At 32.9% G+C, this 23,292-nt stretch overlaps 1 protein-coding gene across 1 annotated transcript in view; it reads left to right on the forward strand.

Annotated features, from left to right (window-relative positions):
- The first annotated feature begins 1,061 nt into the window (after positions 1-1,061).
- Positions 1,062-23,292, forward strand: part of LOC134528645 (transmembrane and immunoglobulin domain-containing protein 1-like) — a 39,003-nt gene continuing 16,772 nt past the window's right edge. The window contains exons 1-3 of the mRNA XM_063362443.1: positions 1,062-1,121; positions 9,208-9,418; positions 11,128-11,130. Of these exons, the coding sequence (XP_063218513.1) occupies positions 1,062-1,121; positions 9,208-9,418; positions 11,128-11,130 (274 nt within the window). The remainder of the gene's footprint in view (positions 1,122-9,207; positions 9,419-11,127; positions 11,131-23,292) is intronic.

Raw genomic sequence — 23,292 nt, forward strand, 5'->3', positions numbered from 1 at the left:
GCTGTCGGGAGTAGTACGCCGAGTGTTAATTATTGCCATACCACTGCATGCATGAAACATCGTCTGTGTCTCATGCACTATATCATTGCCGCTGAAACGTCTTTACTTACGTTGTACGCTGAAACTGTGCGTGTTCGGTACCGTTATCAAAATATATGATAATTTCTGCACACTAGGCCATATAACACGGTAAAATTTCATCTGATTCTCATGACATAGGATTACAACAAAAATATTGTATGCAATAAGAACTTATATTATTTTGATGGAGGAAAACTATCACTCAAAAAAATTATGGTACGATAACATATTTTTTGGAAAGTCATTTGCCAACGACATCACTGGTAAAACTGTAAGGCAGAACTTCTTACGATTTAATTTGGTTTCCAAGGATTTTCCGTGTATTTTTTTTCAGAAAAGTATTTTTTTATAGTTTGTTATGAAAATGAATAAAACTGAATAGTAAAAACTTGTATTAGTATTTTAATTTCAATAGTTTTATATTTGACAAAATACTCGTTTTTATTTATAAGCTAGGCTATATGTGGCAGATATAAACCCTATCTCAATTTACACGAAAAATAACTTCACGAAACACTTCTAAACAACCTGTATTAATATTTTTGTAGAGAATTAGAGTAGTAAACTCAGTAAAAAAAGTATATTTATATTAAAACTACACTAAATTCCGTACTTTAATAGTATTTTCTTACATATTTACTAACTTTAGAGTTAACTGAAGGTTTAGCTAAACATAATTATAAGGTTAAGATAAACTAATTCTGAAGGCAATTAAAACAGTAATCAATTTTATTCCATATCATTTTTACCGTCACAAAGTTTGATTACTATATTTTGTCGTTTGTAAAAAGGCAGGTTTGAGCGGATTAAACAGGATTTTTTTATGAGACGCTTTGAGTGAGACGGCACTTTCCTTTGGTATCGAAGGAGATGAGATAATTTTCCCCTGTAGCACAGAACATATATCTACCTTTCACCCGAACAAGCTCACGGGTTATGATTCAATATAACCACGGGTAGCAACTCTACCTACAGTCACAATGTCCTCCGCAGATATAAAGTATCCCTGGGATATAGTAGGAAGTACACAAGCTAAGCGGGTAAATTAACCCACCAATCAGGGCATACGTACGGTGTGCAGAGCTTCGGAAGAAACAACACAATTTAAAAGTTATTTTAAGAATGTGCTGAGGGCGGGTGAGTAGATCAGTATTCGTAATTAGTTTTTAGAATGTGTTTTTTGGAGAGTGAAAAGGGATAAAACTCGTGTATTGGAAATAATTTGGGGCGTATTTCACCTTTAGCTTATCTTACATAACGTTATGGTTACCACTCAAATTTCAAAGTTGTTCCCATGCACGACGAGAAGACTGCGCGCCAGTTCAGAGCCTTGCGCTTAGAGGCGACACCGCGCTAGAAACACCAGCGAGCGTCGCACTTATCATCCCGCCTCACTGACACGGATACACCCCTGACGAAGCGGGCCCGTAAAACTTCTAAGGATTAACGTGCTAGAGGAAAAAAAATCCTTTTAAATAAATTGCGGATCGAAAATGTGAACGCTTTATGTGAATGATGTGATGCGTGTCACTGCCGAGGCGTTTTTTTCCCCCCGTTTCCCGTACGTTGTCGGTCTAGGGTTACGTTGACGGGTTACGTTTCGGGGCGAAACTGCTGTCGCCGTCACAACTCTCGTCTCCGAATGACCAGGAGGACTTGTTTAAAAGTTATACTGACAAAACATAATTTTGCCATCATTTTCCTCTTGTTAAAAGTACAGTTTAAAAATTGGTTGTCTATAAAGTCAGTTTACGGATGATAGTTTAATGTAACAACGTCATAACAAAACATTGATCAAATGATTGCATACTTTTATGAATAAAATTGAATCAATTTTATTGAATTATCACTATTTTGTATGGATACAAAGAAGGAGTGAAATGAAATCTACAATTTAATTGATACATTTACTTTTATTTGCACTCATTATTCAAATATGTTTATTACTTAAACGAAGATATTGTTTTAACTATAACTTTTATACATGTTTGCTATTTAACTTCTTTCAATCTGTGTTATGCTGTTAAGGATAGGACGATGATAGGAAAAATAGGAAACGAACGGGAGTGTTTCAAGTTTAATGTGCCTCGAAAAAGTCAAATCTATGGTTGTTCCAATCGAGTGGAAGAGAGATAGATGCGGCGTAAGCGTAAAATGAGCGTAACGGGACAATGTGCGTAACGGGACAATGAGTCATCCTTTTTCGTGCGTGCAGCCGGCGTTCATCGATTTATTAGACGTTGTCACGTCAAAAACGAGGAAAAAAAATTACAGTTTTAAGACAACGAAACCTCAAATGTTATTGTGTGCTCCGAACCGCTTGAAGTCTGGACCGTCGTGTGGGAAGGGGATTGGTGGCCTTGGTGGGAAGGGGTGAGGGTGGGTGGGACCAAAACCTTCTTAGGAACTAAAGGAGCCAGAAAAAGACTGGAAACATTTTAGATGCATAAGTTTGCCATAAGAGGAGAGAAAATTACGAGTCTAATACTATTGGAAACCTTACAAGCTATGTAATAACTGCAGATCACTTTTTAAGTTATTGCTAATATTTGCGTGGACGTTTCAGACTTACGATTGCTAGATGTTCTTTACAATCCCTTTAAAATATTCCGAGAATAACTTTGCGATGTTCAAAGGTGTACAAAAGTAACACTCTTGGACAAGTTCAAAATGTGACTTTAAACGCTGCTGACTAAGGGCTTATCAGAACATTAGTTCTAAATGTAAAAGTTTGGAACCTAGAGTAAATCATTTAAATTTGAATATGACTGATTGAAAATCATTTTGGAGGAATTCTAAACGTTTTCCAGGAGAAATCAACTTAATTTTGGCAATATTTGAAGTAACGTATTAAGAAAGTAAGTTTTATTACATTTTTTTAAAACTTATACAAGGGATAGAGTTTGCTAATAATCAATTTACAAGGCCAAGCGTCTAAATATGACTACGAAGCCCTTGCGCACAATTAAACACATGCACTAAATTTTTATAAATTGTTAAAAAAAACTTTAAAATTGTTTTTTTAATCATTACTTTAAAACTGTTATTGAGGATGCTTCTGAAGCTTCAGTATCGACAAATAGTTTTTTTTTCAGATCTCATAACTATATAGATAGATACGAACACTGATAGTTCATTAATATAAATTTGATAATAAAACATTTAGAGAATTTAATATTATTGTGGTTGACATTTATTACGACAAAGTTATTTCCGAAATTAGGTTGTGAATATTTGATTCTACAAATCAATCCGTTTAAAATGCGTTTTGGAGATTTAATATCGCATTCCTATTAACGAATCATGTATACAGTATATAACTGCTATGTCTTTGATGTTTAATCTATTGAGTAGGAAAAAAGATGCAAAAACTGAAAAAAACAAACCCTTTAATTTATTGTGCTTGGCAGATATAGGTTGCACATTATCACCCATTTTAAATTTCTCATATGATACTTTTAAGGATGTTCATACACCTACAAGTTTATTTGTGTGTTTACGTTCTTTGAATTATTCTTGCAATGGGGAAAATTAATTTAACTCATTATTTTGGACATACTTAGCTTGGCTTCAGGGTTGTAGCCGCGTCCTTGGCGAATAATTCACCAATGTTTCGGTCGACATTGCATTCGCCATCATCAGAGTGCAGTTACCTACCCTGATGATGGCGACTGCAAAGTCGACCGAAACATCGGTGAATTATTCGCCAAGGACGCGGCTACAACCCAAAAGCCAAGATATTTCAGACAATGACCGTGAAACCCTGCGAACATTATTATTTTGAACATACTCCACTGCTAGTTTGAAATAGAAAGATGAAGACACAAACACACAGAAAACAAGACAAAATTTTAAATGCAAAGAAAGCACAGAGAATTCCGTGAAAGGAATACATCAGAACAATACCACAACACTGATGAATATAGCGGACTGACACCGACAAGAATTTTGCGGGAAAAAACCTCAGTAAATACAGACATATAATAACTTCAGAGATCATAGTGACAGACAGAGGAACTCTACGTTAAAAATAAACGATCTAAACTAAACACCGACAATGCAGTTACGCACATGCAAACCCAGCGACGAAGAAAAAAAAACAGGTATTCTGCAAACACAACGATGACAGCAGAGAGGAACACAGAAGGCTTACCAAGACAAAGCAGTTGCGAAGTTCCGGAAACTACGATCTGTTCCCGTCAGCAGGCACAAAGCAGACTGTTCTATAATACAATCCACGCTGTGCAGGGTAGGGTGGAGTCCCCACTTGAGGCTGTATAAGTATCAGAAAATATTTTTGACGTGACAACGTCTAATAAATCGATGAACGCCGGTTGCACGCACGAAAAAGTGTCCCGTTACGCACATTGTTCCATTACGCAAATTGTTCCGTTACGCACATTGTTCCGTTACGCACATTGTTCCGTTACGCACATTGTTCCGTTACGCACATTGTTCCGTTACGCTGTGTCCAGTTACGCTCATTGTTCCATTACGCTGTGTTCCGTTACGCTGTCGGCGAGTGCAGTAATAATAGGTTATGTTACAATTGACTAAAAAATTATGGTGATTCATATAATTGATGATAGATATTTGATTACAATTTATTTATATGAAAACTTGTTCATAGTATTATATTTAAAATTTATAGCTAAACGCCAGTTTTTAAAATTAATTACAAGTCATCTATCTACACCAGAACTATTTCGTCGACTGTTTATAAAGTGAAGTGAAAAGTTAATGTGGTTTTCTTGCTTATTACAACAACAATTTCGGCAATAAAGGTTAATTATTCCTGCGTTTTAAAAATCTGATTACTTGTATAATTTCAAGTATTTATTCTTTTATTATTAAAATAAAAATGATTCAATTTTATTTATAAAAGTATGCAATCATTTCATCAATGTTTTGTCATGACGTTGTCACGTTAAACTATCGTCCGTAAACCGACTTTACAGACAAATATTTTTTTTTTTTAGTTTATGTTTTCTGAAAGCTATTATATTGGAATATGAAGAATTTCAGTTTTAGCCTTCATCCAAGTCAATAAAATATACAATTGTTCTATCTTATGATAGAAGTTGATATGTCTTTAAACGTTTTTAGATAAGTACTAAAACATATATATGTAAAAATATTTAATTTTTTAAATTTAATCCTTTAACATTTTGACACTAGGTCTGCATTGGGATTGTAGCCGCATATGGGTTTCGTATAAGCAGGGACGCATGCGCCCTGGAGGGGGGCGACCAAGTTTTCGTCACCCACCCGGCTGCAATCAGCTTCTCAGCGGAGGGGGACCAGTGGTGAAGGAAGTAAGAGGCGTGGTAAGGAAGGGGTGGGTCAACGATGCGTGGTGCAAGTTTTGCTCGGATGGGCCATCGGGTACGATCCCCATTAGATCCAGCGCCCCAAACTTCCCCCCCCCCCCCCCCGGCGATCACGTAGTCGCGGAAACCGCGCGGGCGCCGCCGCAAATCACCGCGTCGGCGTGGCTGAAGTCCCGTCCGCTGATTGGCTCTCACAGGCGGACGCAAAACAAACCAGGAGGGGGGGGGGGGAAATACGAACCAAATATATATATATATGTCTTTTTTCGCTCTCTGGTCAATACCATGATTTTTTAAGTAGGCCTATATATCCCATTCGATCACCTCATCCTAAACTTCGCGGCGCAGTCTTGACTGTTCCGAAAAAAAATATATTTTTTTTTAAATTTTTCCGTATGTATGTTTTGTCTGAATTATCATTGGCTGGAAAAATATTTAATATGCAAGCATTTCGAGATTATTAATCAGGTTATGTCACAGATTATTTAAGCAAAAATAAAGTATGATTAAAGTCTCTCTCTTGTTCCATAGGTGCCACTTCTTTTTAGCCTACATTTACCGAAGGAACAAAATACGAGTGAGGTCACCTTCCTGTAGGCTATGTGTGTATGTTAATATGGTTTTGTGTTTTTTTGCGTGTGTCTCCTGTGCTGTTTAAATGAATGTGTTCATGCAGGAATGGTTTTAGTTTCACTTAATATCCCCGTGAATAATAAATACAAACGTAAAATTTGATTGTGTAAAATTTTCTTTATTATCTAAAGAATATCATATTGTTTACATGATTCCGCACTTATATTGAAACTTACTCTAATAATTGAGCTGGAAAAAAATTTATGGTAAAAAAAAGATAAGTTGGTTAGTTTTTACATGATATTATTAAATATTTTTATTTCAAAGATTTTTTTTTCAATCGGATGTTTATCATTAAAATAAGTTTCTATTCAAATAAATGTTTTGAAACTCATCTTCAAGAGATTTAACCGCACAAGACCAGTTTATTTTTTTGGTAGCAATAAATTAAATTTTAATGCAGTCTCCAAATTAATTTAAAGTGAAAAATAGATTGATAATTTCAAAGCGTGGATAACCACTTAATTATTCACTGGGTTAAAAGCTACAAAACATGCATGCGGTTATTTCATTTCCACGGCGAGCAAATAATCTTGTTTCGATATTAATGTCTTTAATGGACATTTAGTATAATTTATTACTATTTCGCGACTATCCTGCAGCAAAATAAATGTAAATGACTCGTTAAATAACTACACACAGAGAAACATATGTAGTTTAACGATAAACATGTTTTAGTCAATCATATGCTGTCATAGCCTCATATTATTTTTCATTGTACACAAACTGAGTGTCTAAACACAAGTGGCAACCAATTTTGTTTGTTTGTTATACGAAAGAACTAAAATAAATATACATAACTTTTTATAAAAACAGTCGTTTTATATCTGTACCTCTGAGTCAAACGAGCTTATATCTCAATTTTCCCATTTTTTTTAAATGTTGATTATGTCGAAAATTTAATTTTCTTTTGAACCATAACTTCTCACTTACTGAAAAACATTTCTAAACATTCAGCTAGAGCTACTAGTGCTTAAGTACAAAGCTTATCTGAGCCAGACTAGCGTGTGTCCAGTCACTAAGTTATGTACCTAAACGTTGTCGTTGGGAAGCGTCCCCCATATAGAAGAATAAATTAAACATAAGTTTCTTATTGTCGGCTACACGGAATGGAATAATGGTGGGAAAAAACAGCATTATTTGGAAGAATAAAGCAGTTTATTTACTCTCATGTACATATGACCTATTGTGATTTAGGCCTGTTTGTTACTGAACTACTGAAAGGCATACATTTCACAGGAATTTATCGTAAAATTCAGATTTTTATATGTGTAGAAATTTTATAAACATCTTCCCAAATACTTTCTTCGTGAAACTTTACACTTTAAATATAAATTTCAGTGGCAAAATAATTAATTTGAAAGAAGAAACCAATTTTATTATGATAACGTTAACATGCTAAAAAATATACGCCATTTAAAGAAATAGCTAAACAAAATTTCACAATCTAAATGAATAGAATTTGAATAATTAGCACTTTGTGTTTCTAGCGAATCTGTAGCGTCTTAATGACGCTCGCCCACAATGTGTCTTCCTTCTCTTCTCTATCGAGGGCTCCACTCCTTAGCGTTGCAATTTCCGTAACGGCCTGGTGATTTATCGCCTTCACAAAACTTACCTGCTCTTAAGAAGTTTCACTTCATAATTTTATGTGACTGGACATTAAAACGACAAATTAAAACCAATTTCACTGAACAAGCATTCCCAAAACTGCAAATAAAAATGATTGTTTGTTTTAAAGTAATTTTCCTTATTGCGTATCCAGTTTTATATCAAAGTTTTATGATTCATAATTTCAAAATTTTATATTCCTTCGTTAGAGTACAGACTCGCATCACAAACACATTCAACTGCTTACTTTAATTTAATTTTTTAAGTTAAAATACAATTGTATATGTTAAACAAAACGACTGCTTCCGGAAACAATGTATCTCATTTTTATACGTACATGTTTTCAAAATAATTTTAAATTTAAGTATTTATACAGCTTTTCATCACTAGCACAGTAAATTACTTTCTGTTTATTGAATATATTTAATGTTAAAATTCAAATGGGTAGGCAATAAGGAACTGAACATTAAATAATGTTCCAGTTTCAAAGTACAACATTTTAATTCAGACAATTTTCAACGAATCTTACATAGAATTGAAAGTAAACTTACATTTTTTTTTTACAAATGTTCAATATGTGCATCTTTAGTTATACGGCACACATCCGAATTAAAGCCCAATTCTTCCCACACTTTGGTTAACACGTCCGGTGTAATTGATTCAATATCCTCATAAATTCTGTGTCTAAAATCTGGTGGAAAGTAGACACGATCTTTTATAAAACCACAAAGGAAAAAAAATCGCATGGCTTTACGTCAGGTAAACATGGAAGCCAGCGAAAAAAAAGAAGAGCTCTGTCGTCCAGACCATTACGACCAATCCAACGGTCAGGGACTTTGACTCTCGTACAAAGAGATTCCAAAGAGAAAGTCTCCATCCTGTTGCCAAATTACGTTTACAGGTTCAGTCTGTACTAATTGGAGGATGAGCCATTCTTTCACGCTGCAAGCTAGAAAAAAAACAATCAAATAAATAAACAGTATTCGCGCATGCGCATATTTAATACTGTTTCGAGTACTGCTTTGACCCAACATTCTACGACGCTTACAGTTGGTACTGTTAAGTATTGTAATGGGACGCACCACAACGCCGAAATACCACAACGCCGAAATGCCTAATTGACCACAACGCCGACAGCTAGAAAACTGCTGTGTACCACAACGCTGAATTACCACAACGCCGAAATACACTAAGGCCGAAAAATGTCATTGCAGGACTGCCACAAAGGTTGGGCTAGGTTAGACTAGGTCAGGTTAGACTATGTTAGGTTAGAATAGGTTAGGTTAGGTTATATTACGCTAGGTTAGGTTAGGTAAAGTTAGGTTTTGATTGTGGTATTTCGGCGTTAAGGTACATTTAAAAACACACACAAATTCATTCAGTTGTTATTTCGGCGTTGTGGTACACAGCAGTTTTCTAGCTGTCGGCGTTGTGGTCAATTTTGACATTCGGCGTGATGGTATTTCGGCGTTGTGGTAACTACCCGCATTGTAAGTGGGACATTCTTTCGTGGACACGCTGTATTCGGACTGCGCGCGTGTTGGTCCCGCAGGTGTCGTGGATCCGGAAGCGCGACATCCACATCCTGACGTCCAACATCTTCACGTACACGGGCGACGGCCGCTTCGGCGTCATCCACCCGGAGGGCTCCGACGAGTGGAACCTGCGCGTCGAGTACGTGCAGCACCGCGACGCCGGCATCTACGAGTGCCAGGTCAACACCGAGCCCAAGATCAACATGGCCGTCATGCTGAACGTCGAAGGTGCGTGCCCGATCCGCCCTCCCCTCCTCCATCCATCTCTTCCGCAAACTCCTCGACCAATCGCTCCTCCGCTGGACGCCCGACCCTCCCCGCTTCCTCGAAGTCCAGTCCTTCAGGGAGCAGCGCGACGGAGGCGACGCGACAGGAGCGAAATATCGCGTCGTTTCGCGAACACCTGACCTGGGCGCGATGACAGTGAAAATTTCCGAGGACCGAACTCTAAAATATCGTTTTTCGTTAAGCGTTGCTGTGAAAACCTTTTTTCTGGCGCGAGGGGACGTAGAATAGGTACTTGACCGAAGAGATTATAAAGAGAGCTCTATGCCATGTACGTGGCTGTGCTCGTTTTTCGTTCTCCTCTATGTGCGATGATTCGTCCTCCGCCGAAAATAAAATAAAATAGAACCTTTGAGAGATAGATGTACGAATGAATGAGACAGAGAGTGTGCTCATCAAGAAATAACAACGCTTTTTTTAATTTATTGTTGAGCTATGTTTTTAAAAATAATTATGTTTTGGCAGCTACAGTTCGCAATTACTTCTTGCGCGAATTTTGAGACACGCTATATATATGTGTGTGTTTTTTATTGCTGTTTCGTACATTCCAAACATGCAACATTTATCAATGTTAACAAAAATTGTTTTATCGGCATATTCGAGAGAATCCTGTTTGGTTTAAATGTTACATTTATTCGAACGAAAAAAAAAAAACATACCCGAATAAAGAAAAAAATTTCTAATGTTTCAAAGAAAGCTTACGAAATATAACCTTAAAAGATACACGAATATAAATAGTATTACTAATATTATGAAAAAAAAAAATGAAAACATAATTTAAAAAAAAAAAGATAAATTTTTTTGCCGGGAAATGTTGTTCAGGCTGTTTTCCAAGGGGTCTTACACCACAGATGTGTCAAACGTGGCTAGTTAGGGAAGAAAAAAAATACTTTCATTCGCGTCGTCCTTGTGGCTTCGCATCCGTCGCGCTGACGTCATCACAGCTTCAGAAGCTCCAGAAGGCTCGCAGCATCGCGACCCGGAGCTGTCGCCTCGGAGGATTCCTCTGTGTGACTTGACGTGAGCTTTTGGACATACGCCATTACTAAGCACTTTTTCTGTAGAAGAAAACTAAAAAGTAACCAAAAGACAACAACACAAATTAAGCAAAACATTGCTGTTGGCAACGGGATATAAACACCACATAATAATCCATAACAGGACTATGGTCAAAAAACAAAGAAAAAACAAAAATGGACTAAAAGAACGAAAAAAAAAATGTTTAGTTTTCTTCTACAGAAAAAATTCTTAGCAATGGCGTATGTCCAAAATCTTACATCAAGTCATGCACTCCCATTGCACAAATTTTTCAAAGATAATTCCTCTGTGTCCCCGAGAGGCTGTGACGGAGTGGTGGGCGGGGAGAAACTGGAGCACTCCGAGAAAACCCGCCCGCTTCCAGTAGCGTCAGCCACGCGGGTCACGACTCGTGGGAAATCCAGGTTCGACTAGGAATTTAACCCGGATCACTCTGATGGGAGGCGAGCCTTAGACCTTACACCACTTACAATGTAACATTCTGTAACTTTCCCACACGTTTCAAAACTCATATGTAAACCAACTTATTATTGGTGGATTGCAAGTACAAACGTTAATTATTATATTAGTTTTTTTTTAGATAAGTATCTGCAATTTTTTCAGTTACCTCTTAGGGAGTCGGCATAAATGTTTAGGTAATTTCTGGTAAATTCTTAACATAAAAGTGAAATTGTTGTCACTTTAAGGACCACATTGATCATGGATGCATAATTAATATCAAATTTGGAATCGAATTAAATTTTAAAAAAAATCTGTGTTTTAAAAAAATAATCCTTGTTTGGACCACTACAAAACAATTATTCTAATATGATATTTTATTTTCCGTGATGATAGTATTCATCAGATTTCCTCCTGAGAGAAAATATTTAATGACACATGTTGGTTCATAACAAACAATCTTTTTTTTTTAAATTTAAATACCTTAAAAAAACTGGGAATAAAATATTATATTTGAGAAAAATTACTGGTTTATGGCATGGACAAAAATCACATTTATTTTAAGAAAATGAATAAAAAATATAATCGCTAAATATGCAGTGAATATTAAAGACATAATGTTTTTTTGCAGTAAATTGAAATGCCAATTTTAATGAAAAATGCTGCCTTGCAATCAAAGGGTTTCTGCCTCTTTGATATTTTCTTATTCCCGTTGTTTCCCCACAACTTTCCTGCTCCCATCAACATTGATATCTACGCTTTACTTAAGTCTTTGTTCTGTTTTTGTCCTGCTTCTTCTTCGTTGCCTACTCCCTCGTTTTTGTCCGCCCAAAGAAAATAATCTCAAGTAAGCTCATTTGTTATGGGGAGCTGATTGCATTACCATTTTCTTTCCTTAATTTTAATCCTGGGTTTTCATTCTTATCTGTCCGCTATGCTGTCTCGTACTTTGTCGTAGAAGCGCTTCCTAGTCTCTCTCATTATTCGTCTTTTTCCCCCTGCTGCTTTCTCACGCCATTTGCCATCTCGCGCGTACATTTCTCATCGAGAAATAAGAAGAATGCTCAGTCTTAGAGTTTCATTCTACCATTGTTTTCACATCGAGCCCTGTTGCCGATTCGACATTTCTACGAAAATAGAACAACAAAACATATTATAGATGAGAGCTCTGTCGTGAATTTTTTTAGAAGGGATGTTTCTTCACTTATTACTGCACATGAAGTATGTATATTACTGCTAGATTCTGAATGTATAGCTTATTTTTTCATTTCATTAAAAAATCCTAAAGAAAAGTCTATTAATTTAATTTAAGGAATTTTACAAAATTAAAATGACTATTTTTTTTGCATTATATTTTAACAGTGTACTACGCAATAATTATAAACTGATAAAAGGTATTTTGGTAATGTATTACTTTTACGAGGCTTGGTGTATTACCATCTAAGTATAAACATTCAGTTGTATTTTTTAGATTTTCTGTTTCACTAAATATAAATTTGCATAAACATTAAAAATAAAAACATTTTTATGTTTGTTGAATATAATGCGCCTTTAAAATATTTTACCATGAGAAGAAATAATTGATAATTAATCTATTTTACATTTTGTTAAAGTTTTACATTTATATTTCGTAATATATATTTGTATAATCTAATAAACTAATTTATGTCGACACTAACTCGTGATAAAATATAAAAATTTCTACAAGTAAAATTAATTGACAGATAAATGAAACCTATATATTAATAACTTTGATTTTAACCTTTATTAGTTTCTGATTCCATAATGAATAACTTATAAACTGTCAAAAAAAATCGTAATAAATGTTATATGGAAATAACTATTAATTACCACAAATTTTAATGAATTTGCAGCTGTTGTTCTAAAGAGGAGACATGTAATATTCCTATCAACTGTTAGGTTTCATTAGGTAGGCATCCTCTCAGAAAAAGAGTAAATAATTAAGTATATTCAAGTGACTCATTGCTTAATGGTGTAAAAAAGGCAGTTTGGAATAGAAGCTCCTCTAACTAACCAAGTATCGTACCTAAGCATATCTCACTTCATTGAGTTCCAATATTTATTTCTACTTGAGGGTTAAGAAGTAAATTTTATCTCCCGGAAATTTCACTTTGCAGAGTTAATTTCTGTCGATGTTAGTTTGTTTTCTAATAATTAAGTTTTACAAAATTCTGAGAAATTAAACTTTGCGATGAAGTGTTTCGAAAATAATTCTTAAAAAGTAAATTTATATGAACGAGCAATTTCTTTTAATGTGATGCTTTTAAGTTATTCTTAGTCACACATATTACCTTAAATTATATATTTATTTACTAAATTTGATTAAATATTGTAATAATTATATTCCAAAATATTTTTAACAACATGAGCTCTCTTATAAAACTAAACATATTTTATTGCAGTTTCTGCATTTAAATTCAGCTGAATCAAAAATTTCAAATTATGTCTATATTGACTGGGGACGACAAAAGTTCGCTTTTTATACCACCTCTAAAATAATTCCTTCATTTAAACAAAATAGTAAAGTTATCTTTTTTGCAACCAAAATCTAGCTACCAGGTTTGATTGTAATTATCCCATTCGAATACAAACAACTTTCTTAAAATAATGTCCTTGATATGTCTTGTAAAATAAAATGAAAAGTTTTTGTAAACATAAAATTTCATAATTTTGACTTGAGTGATTACATTTTACACTACTTCAAACGATAAAAAAATGAATGTACCTAACATTTTTATAAATATAAGACAGCTTATATATATACATGTAATGAATGATTAAAAAAACCGTCAAAATACAAAGGCGGCAGGGAAATTTTTCTATGAAGAAATAGTAGACACTTCACCAAACGTATAACCTATAATATCCCCTGCAAACGCAATTACACAAATTCCTTAATTTTAATTTAGACACAATAAAAATACAGGTTGAATACAAATATCAAATTGTGTCGACATATGACAACAAATATTCGGAAAAAAACACCAATCATTTAACCACTTATACTGCAGAAGTATAGTATTCAAAACTGAAGAGAGATAAGTGTACCTTATATTAAATCAATATTTGAATTATTAATCATTTTTCAATAAATTAAATTGAATAAGAATACAATAATTATTTTTACACCGAATTATTTTAGTGTGTCAACAGAACTAAGAAGTCGTCAATTTTTTCAAGAAAAATATTTCATTTATTTTCATCTATTTGGGTAATATATAGGGTGAATAATAAGTGAAAATGTTGGAAGGGAATAAAGCTGTGTATCGGAATAATGATTCTTGTGAAATATTACGTTACAAAAGAAATTGTTTTCCAAAAATTTTATTTGTTAGGTCCATCATTCAAATTAGTTTTTATGTTATTTGTGTGAGTGTAAATATAGTCAGGTATAAACTTAAATTCACTTTTGTCACAAGCATTATCACCTGAAAAAAACTTTATTTTTATGAAGCCTTAATCGAACATATCGAGGAAAAATTTAGGCCTTCAACTTTTCACTTTCTACAGACAGGATTACATAACATTTGGAGCAAGGTTTAAGTCACTTACTCATGAAACTTATGGAAACAAGTAAGATGCAAAAAGTGACTACTTCCGTGTCGCATGGATGCACGTGGGCCTTCGGTTCGTTGGGCCTCTGGGTTTGAGTCCTTGTTAGGAGCGGGTGTAAATTTAGATCGTCTGAATGTGTCACAAAAAATTTGAGAGTCAGTGAAAATTTCAAATTTAATAAAATGTTTCAGCCTAAGTGGAATCTTAATAAAATATTTATGTTTGCACAGTGGAAATTCTTTCGTCTCGTATTTGGGATAAGGTACGTTTGAAATGTAATTTAATTATATTTATTACTGCTATAAATGTATTTCCAAGATCAGTTAATGCACACGCTTTGATGTCTCATTGCGATTACGCATGATCGATTTTTTTTCTCAGATCCTTCATCGTTCTCACTATGTTTACCCGTTTAAAATGAGCTCTGTAAAAAAACGAAACTCATAAGGACTCTTTTAATATTTTCCTCAAATTAAAATTTATTTTAAAAAATTAAATTAATTCGTAGACATTTCTGTAAAAACAAATATTTACAAAAATATCCTTTTTTGTCTTTAGTAACATGACATGAAAGATTTCCTAAAAAAAATATGTATAAAAAAGTTTTTTTTTTCATATAGTTCATCGTTTTCGTGTCAAGGTCTTCGTTCCCCGCTTAATGCAATTGTGTGGCGAATGTAAAAGAGATGTTATTAAGTGGTTGCATGTGTTTCGTTCATTTGAACCGCGCCAGCGACACGCTGGCTAAGATCAACACGCAGATACGTGCTGCCCGCGGAGTGGTGGAAACACCAAAGGAAATTACCGCACATGAGTTGGTAGGAAAGTTTTTTTTTCCTCCAGGTGTTGCCCAGCAATCTTCTCGCGGGCCCGACCCTCTAGGTACCGCGGAACGGATGTGCCACGGTACCATTTCTCACTGCCGATGCCGTCGCGGTACTCCTACATCACGATCAAAGCGAGACTGCAAAGTGCTACGAAAAATAAAATAGAGTGAATAATAAAGATTAAGAACAAAGATTATTTGAACAATGCACAAGCACACTTCCTAAAAATTAAATTTTAAAATTTATGACTGAAAAAAAAATTAAACCAACTTAGGTGAATTACAACGGTTGCCCTGGAGATCAGAACTAATGTTTATATTCAAGACACCTTCCGGTATAACCACTAATATTCATCTCACTACGTCTCCAAAGTAAATAATTTGAGGGTTCACAGGCAGTATAAGAACCACACAGTATATTAAACTAATCTTTCACCAATAATGGTCACACAATGCATTGTTTATCAAACGTTGGATGCTGTGACGCCTACGTGCGAGTTAAACTTGCGTTTACCAGTAAATTATTAATAGGTAAGCTTTGAAGAAAATATAAAATGATTATTTCAAACAGCCAGCACTCGCTATGACTTTTAAGTGCAAAAATTTTGGACTCTACGTCATTGCGGGATTATCTTTCTTGTCTTAAAGATAAGTATCTGATTGTAACATAAAATCCGTTCTAATGTTCGACAATTCATTCATATTAACTTAAACAACATTTGTTATGTGAAGTTTTGTTTGTAAAATATCCTTGAACTTTCTTATCGTTTAATGTTGTACAAAAAACCATTTGTTTCAAAATTTTGCGAAGGTCCTAAAATTGTGTGTATCGCTATAATTAGTTTTCATCATTTGCAAGTATTGTTGAAGAATATTTAATTTGTTTTTTATTGTTATTTTTTATAAAATAATATTGTTTTCAACCTTATTAATTTATAAAAAAAATAATTACAATTGAAGGGCTTTATTTTATTGATATAATGAAAAAAAATATATTTTCCAGGGGAAACAAAAAATGATGTCAGATGGATTCTATTGATTTTAACGATTCCATAAATTATTTGAGGTTAAAGAATCATGACAATTTATTTGAAACCATTCTATTAAAACATTAAATTAGTATCAGTAATTAGTAAACAATGAGTGTTTCAATAAATATTTCAAATATTCATTAATAACTTTATAAAATTTAACAATTAGACAAAAGTCCGTAATGTATAACGTTTTACGTTAAGGTTATTTCCAGTATTCAGTTACAATAACAGCAAAGTTTTGTTGTTAATTATAAATATGTATTTTTTGCCATCATGAACTATGCACATAAAGTTAGAGTATGTTCAGTCAATTTTCCATCATAACTAATGTCTTATGTGTTAATAATGTCCTCACTCTATTCCGGTTCATGTACGAGAGACAGATTAAGAAAATAATCATTGTTCACTGGAGACTACAAATATTTTGCCAACTTTGGGATACCTCTCAACTTTGGTGGTCACAGTGGCAATTAATTTGATAAGCGTAGAGTTCAGTGAATTGTAAGGAACTTGGTAGTTTTTTTGTTTGTTACAATTACACACTGTGTCCCAATGATCAGTATAGGCGTTCCTTATTTTCTGAGACTTGCATCATGTGGGAACATTTGAGCGTCATTTTGAAGATGGCTTTTCTTCAAAACGTACGACTTGAATCCACTGTGCAAGTTTTAAAAATACGAACTTTAAATATAAACTACATGAAGAGGCTCAGGATGTTGTTTTGCTGACCTGATTGGGCTGTCCCAGTTACTTTTCACCCCCTGCAGTTTCTTCATGTCAATCAAGGCGCATCTCGATCTTTTGATAAATATGAGTACTCTCTCATGGAAAATGTATAATTTGCCTTCGTAACAAATCTCAAGCAGTGTACTAACATATAGATGAATCTGATAATGCGGTGATTTTGTTATTGGACAGCGCAACCTTTTGACATCAAAACGAGTGTTTTCGCTCTATTTCCACTATGTTAAAGTACTTCAGTAGTAAAGAGGTCATTTGTTACTTACCTGTTAGCTCATAATACACATTCATGACTACTCTATTTTTCCAACATCAGGGTTACGTAATTAATAGAACCACAACTGACATGAATAAAACATATACGTCCGTATGTGTGGCAGTACAAGATATAGAATAAAATCAAATGACACACAAGTTACCTCTCAGATTGCAGATTATCTCGTGTAGAAGTGCTTTAGTATCAAAATTTTGTCTGGCCATCCTAAATGTCACCTTTTTTTGTTTACTCTTTTTAAATATTTGATTATTGACTTAATGCTTGAAATTTGAACATGAATGTGTGGGGATTGCACAATATGTATATAAACAAAAAAAAATTATGTTGAAAATAAAACTTTTATTGTTATTATTTTAGTTTTATATAAACAAGGAGACGTTTTTTTACTGTTAATAATTGGTCGTTTAAAATAAGGGTTTTGATCTTAAAGATTAATGTTTTAGAGAGAGAACGATCTAATATTAAAAAGCAGAAAGATCTGCTTACGTGATGTTTAACACGTATTGACTAAGCCCAGGTTTTTAGTGATGTGATAGATACTTCACTTTTAACGTGTTGGTAGCATATTTAAATCCTTGTTAATCAAAGCATCTGCCGTTCAGCAGACTGAACGCTCCATGCTTTTGTCCAACAATTAATTGTGCGTGGCGTAGGTATCTCACATTCGCTGTCGGGTGGAATGATCTGCTTGATTAACTCGGTGGTGACTTTGTGTGCACAGTGGAAGAGAGTGGGAGCTTCGGTAGCTACGCAACTAACTGCCTGATCTTTCAACACGGTGTACTGAATTCAATGCTTGAAATATCCTGGTAGCATTTATCATTTGATATGTGTGGTATAGTTAAGCAATTATTTTCGCGTGCAGATATTGAATTGCCTAAGTCTCCCTGTGTTCAGATAATACTTCGTATTGGGTTACAAATTGTGCCTGAGTTGTATTAAATTTTCGAGTCTGTTAGAGATTACATCATTTTCGTATACAATTATCCTTTACAAAAACCTCTTGTTAATTATAAACCCTCATTACATCATTGTCGTATACAATTTTCCTTTACAAAAACCTCTTGTTAATTATAAACCCTTAGCATCATACTATGTTTTGAAAAACAGAAAAGTAATGTTATACTTTCAGCTTACCAAAGATTTCAAATCAATGTATCTGATCTTGCGTAAGCGTATATTGATGCATAACCTATAGCCTGTATATTAATTTAACTATATATACATATATTTTCGATTCCATAGAATTTTTAAGAAATTTGTTTTGCATTTCTGATTCAAGCGCTTTTAAAAAGCACATTACATATATCTATAAGAGTCAAATAATGAAGGCCTAAAAATTTTTCCGTGAATTCCTTTGTTTACTTCAGTCTCTATGCAAAATTGAAATTTCCGTCTTAACTGAGAGGAAAGATTTCCTATGGTTAAAATGATTTTTATTTTCATTTCGTGATTCGTGTAATTGGCATTCAGGCATGTAGCCATAACTATCAGTAATATTTTCCATTTGGATATAATACTGAAATAGATTTTGCCATTGATTGAGGAAAGTGTTAGATAATGTCGGTAACTTTCTGCGAGTGCAAACGTTTCCCCTTTCGAATGTTCCAACAACTGCTCCTTAGAGTGGCCTCAGTTCGTGACACTAACCGTCAAAGCTGATACACGTAGATTACAACTTCGGACCCATAATAAATCACTTAGTTGATAAATTTTGGAGTGATAGTTTTTGAAAACAAAAATTCTTAATGCGTTTTTTATGAGATTGATATAATGGTAAATTTTTATTTAATACAATTATTTGTACACATGGCATTGCAATTTTGCACTGTTTGTCATGCAAAAAATTCAATAATACAAAAAAAAATTAAAACATATACCCACGGAAAACATGCCTAAATGGGCTGACGTCGAAAAAATGGACACAACGATGAAACTAAACAGGTATTATATACAACACAACGACGACAGCACCGACGAACACAGAAGTAGGTTTCACATGACAAAACAGTTTCGCTGATTAGGGTTTGTGTTTTCATTTTTTTTTCTTTCCCTATTTTGCATTCTTGAATTTTTTCCATGGCATACAGTGCCAAACTACAATGGCGTATGTCCAAAAAAATTGTATTAAATCAAAAACTCTAAAGTCACTTTCAAGTGTTATTCGTAAAGTAATGAACAACTGTCGTGCCTACTACCGCTTATGTGTCAGTGGCCTTGAGACTACGCACTCGTGTGAAAATTCAAATCTAGGTTATTTAAAATGTGTCTTTACTATAGTTCGTTCTGCCAATTCATAATATCTTAATCGTACCACAATATTCAGGGTACTGTAGATGTGCGTCATTTATTGTTATCATACAAATCTTATAAAATTTAGAGACAAGATTTCGATTCTTACAATCTGTAAGTATAAATTTCCTTTTCTGGTTTGTTTTTCCCTCGCAGAAATAGTTATCATTTTTCTTCTTTTTCTTGTAGAATTATGAACTCGGCACAAAGTATAATTCAGTTAGACATATACAGTTTAAATTTCTTTCTAGATTTCACCCCAAATACTTATAAGGATGGTAGAATTGTAATGACGTTGATAACATTAAAAAAAATATTTAGTTAATAATTTCTGCTGAAGCAATAGGCTTTATTTGCTAATCATTTGTTATATATAGTTTGAGTACGAAACTGTATATTAAATATAACCCTTGCTTCGTGTTAACTGAAAAATAGGAAAATATTATCTTATCTTTGAAAGATTTGTGCAATGGGAGTGCATGACTTGATGTACGTTTTTGGACATACGCCATTGCTAATAACTTATTCTGTTTAAGAAAAACTAAAAACTAAAAAATAAATAAAAATACCCAAAAAAGGACAAAAAACACAAAATTAAGCAAAAAATTGCTGTTGTCAACAAGGATATAAACACCACAAAATATTCCGTAACAGGAATATGGTCAACAAACAAAGAAAAACAAAGAAAAATGTACTAAGAGAACGAAAAGAAACCCACAAATGATGACGACACAGAAATATTGAACCCAAAAAATTCAGCACAACAGTTGAAACGAGACAAAAACACGACAAAACGAAAAGACGAAACGAACACAATAGTTTTACCAAAACAGAATCAAGCAACGTTTCGGGAACTGCTATCTGCTCCCGTCCTCAGGCAGAGACGCACATGGTACGGAAACACAGGTGTTATATATAACACAGGTGTTAGTTTTTAGTTTTTCTTCAACAGAAAAAGTTCTTAGCAATGGCGTATGTCCAAAAACTTACATCAAGTCAAAATATTATCTGTTTTAATTTCGAGACTGACTATGGGAGGTATATAATGTAACACTATTAATAAATATAAGCCAATCTTACAAAAAGGTTTCTGTGTGGTATTAACATATTTTTAATGAAGCAACTAATATGTTACTAAAGTTAAAAAAAAATTCTTCCAGTACACAGCTTTTCATGAATAATTGAGATTCAATTTTCGATTTTTGAGCAAGTTAAACTATCCGAAAATTATTTCATTTAAAAAAATAATAAGTCCATAAAAATTGTTGGATAAACAAAATTTTAGAAATTGCTTAAGGTCAATTTATATAGTTAGTTTTATTGAATGTATGTTTCATAATATATATTTATAACACTTAATAATTTTAATACAAAATAATTAAAATAAATTATTTAAGTGAAATTTTTTACATAGTAAAAATTCAGAATAATCAGCACTCAATTCTTTTTATGATGATTCAAATATTATGGTGGTGGTTTTCAACGTAAATGGGACCAATTATTATTTTATAATATATTACTCTATTTCTGTCTCTTTCTCTTACTATTCTCACCCTTAGTTTTGTCTCTGTTCTTTCCCTTTTCCAGAAAAGCCCTCTGAAATCCTAGACACAACACTTGGGACCAGGGCTTCATCCAGCAACACCAAGCAAGGTGGAGAATATTAAAAAAAATCCTCTTTCTCTATGTTTTGGTTTATTCTACGTCTTTATTTCGCCTTTTTATTTATTAATTAATTAATTTTATTTCTCTGTTCTTCACAGTTAATATTGGGAATTATTTATGATGTTTAAATATAAACTTCAACGGTCCTTACGTTTAAATAAACGTAGCATTTTCATATTTATTAAGATTGTATATACATATTTTTATGTAAATATCTTTGAAGTGAGTGCTTTAAATTTGATTTGAACTTGACGTTTAATCTCATACTGTTAATGTATTAACCATAATTATTCTTTTTTAACAGTGACATGGAATCATCAGAACAAGAATTCGGTGTCTTGAAAGTAAATTTACACATTTCAGGAATATTTTTATGTAAACAAAGGAGATTCAAAGAATCTCCATGTACAAGATGTGATTTTAATTTAACAAGAAACATAAAAAATAAAGAAAATAACTCCATGCAGAGAATTTTTACTTTAAATGAAAAACGAAGATAAATTTGACTAAAGTTTTTGGCTAAAAATAGGTAAATTTTTCCCAAACATTAAAAAATAGTTTATGTTTTAAGCCGATATTAACCTTTTTAACTTTTAATGCGATACGGTATTTAATTAAATGTTGCATTCAATGTTTGAGGATGCATTCGCGATAGGAGAAGTTTTCAAAATTAATTAAAATTATTTTTGATTTAAATGTTTTCTTAAACTTGTCGAAAAAAGTTTATTTTAATAACTTGTCATAAATTTAGATAGAAATTAAACTTTTTGTAGTACAAACTTAGTAAAAATTTAAGTTTTTAAACATTCTATGAACTTTTTATTTAAACATATACCTTGTAAATTATTTTTTACACACTCACTTAAGACAAGAAGGAATAATGTTTTGAAACTTTTAATTATGTTTTACAATAAGTTTTTTCTGCTAATGCCAAACATTTTTTTAATTTCACAGTGAAGAAGCAAGGCATGCGTCGAAAAACAAAAATAATATTACAAATGTTAGTAATTCCAATGACAGATTTTACGTTATTTCATTTGTTAATACCTTTGAGCAAGAAATTTTAAAATATATAAATTATTTAAAGACTTTTATTTCTAAAGATACTGAGAGCCATTAGTAGTGTTGTAATATTGCAAATTATTAGACATTATTTTAGTTTTTTTTAGTTTAATGCTTTATTTTTGCACGCTGTTTTGCATGGTGTAAAATAGATTACAGCATGAACCAACTAGATGTGTGTAAATGAAAAAAAAAAACATTATTTGATATTGTTTTACGACGTATGAACAATTTATAAGTTTAAAAAAATTAATTTTATGTGGCATTCAGTCACAGTTGTTCTTGTTTCTTACGTCATCCTCAACTAGGTCAATTAAAAACCATGGACATCCCCACTCCAAGTCAGCCTTTACGCAATATCAAATCTGAATAATAAGCATACAAAATATGCGAACTTATTTTCAATTTTTTTTATAAATTCTCCAGTTTAGTAAATGCTAATAGAAAAATAAAGCATTATAATAAAATATATATATGCAACAATTCAAGCCAAAAAATAAGATGTTAAATATGATAAACAAAAACTACAAATAACAACATATCATTTCATAAAATACACAACTAAAGAATTAAAAGTGGGTTATTTTTTGTTCCATAAAAACACTATATAGCACTGAACATAATAAAGGGTCAGTTCCTAAACACAGCAAGTTTAACTTGATAAAAACGTTATTTCTTTTATAAACATTTTAATATTCAACATTAAAAGTGTTAAAATGGAAGCAATACAAGCAAATTCAAAAGATCAGAAAGTTAAGGGAGTAAAGAGAGGAAATATTTGTTTTACTCTCAAAAATAATATATACGTATTTAATCAAGCTTATATTAATATATATGGCAACAATATTTAACACACTATAACTTAAAA

This window comes from Bacillus rossius, chromosome 1 (assembly GCF_032445375.1).
Source record: "Bacillus rossius redtenbacheri isolate Brsri chromosome 1, Brsri_v3, whole genome shotgun sequence".
Lineage (NCBI taxonomy): Eukaryota > Metazoa > Arthropoda > Insecta > Phasmatodea > Bacillidae > Bacillus > Bacillus rossius.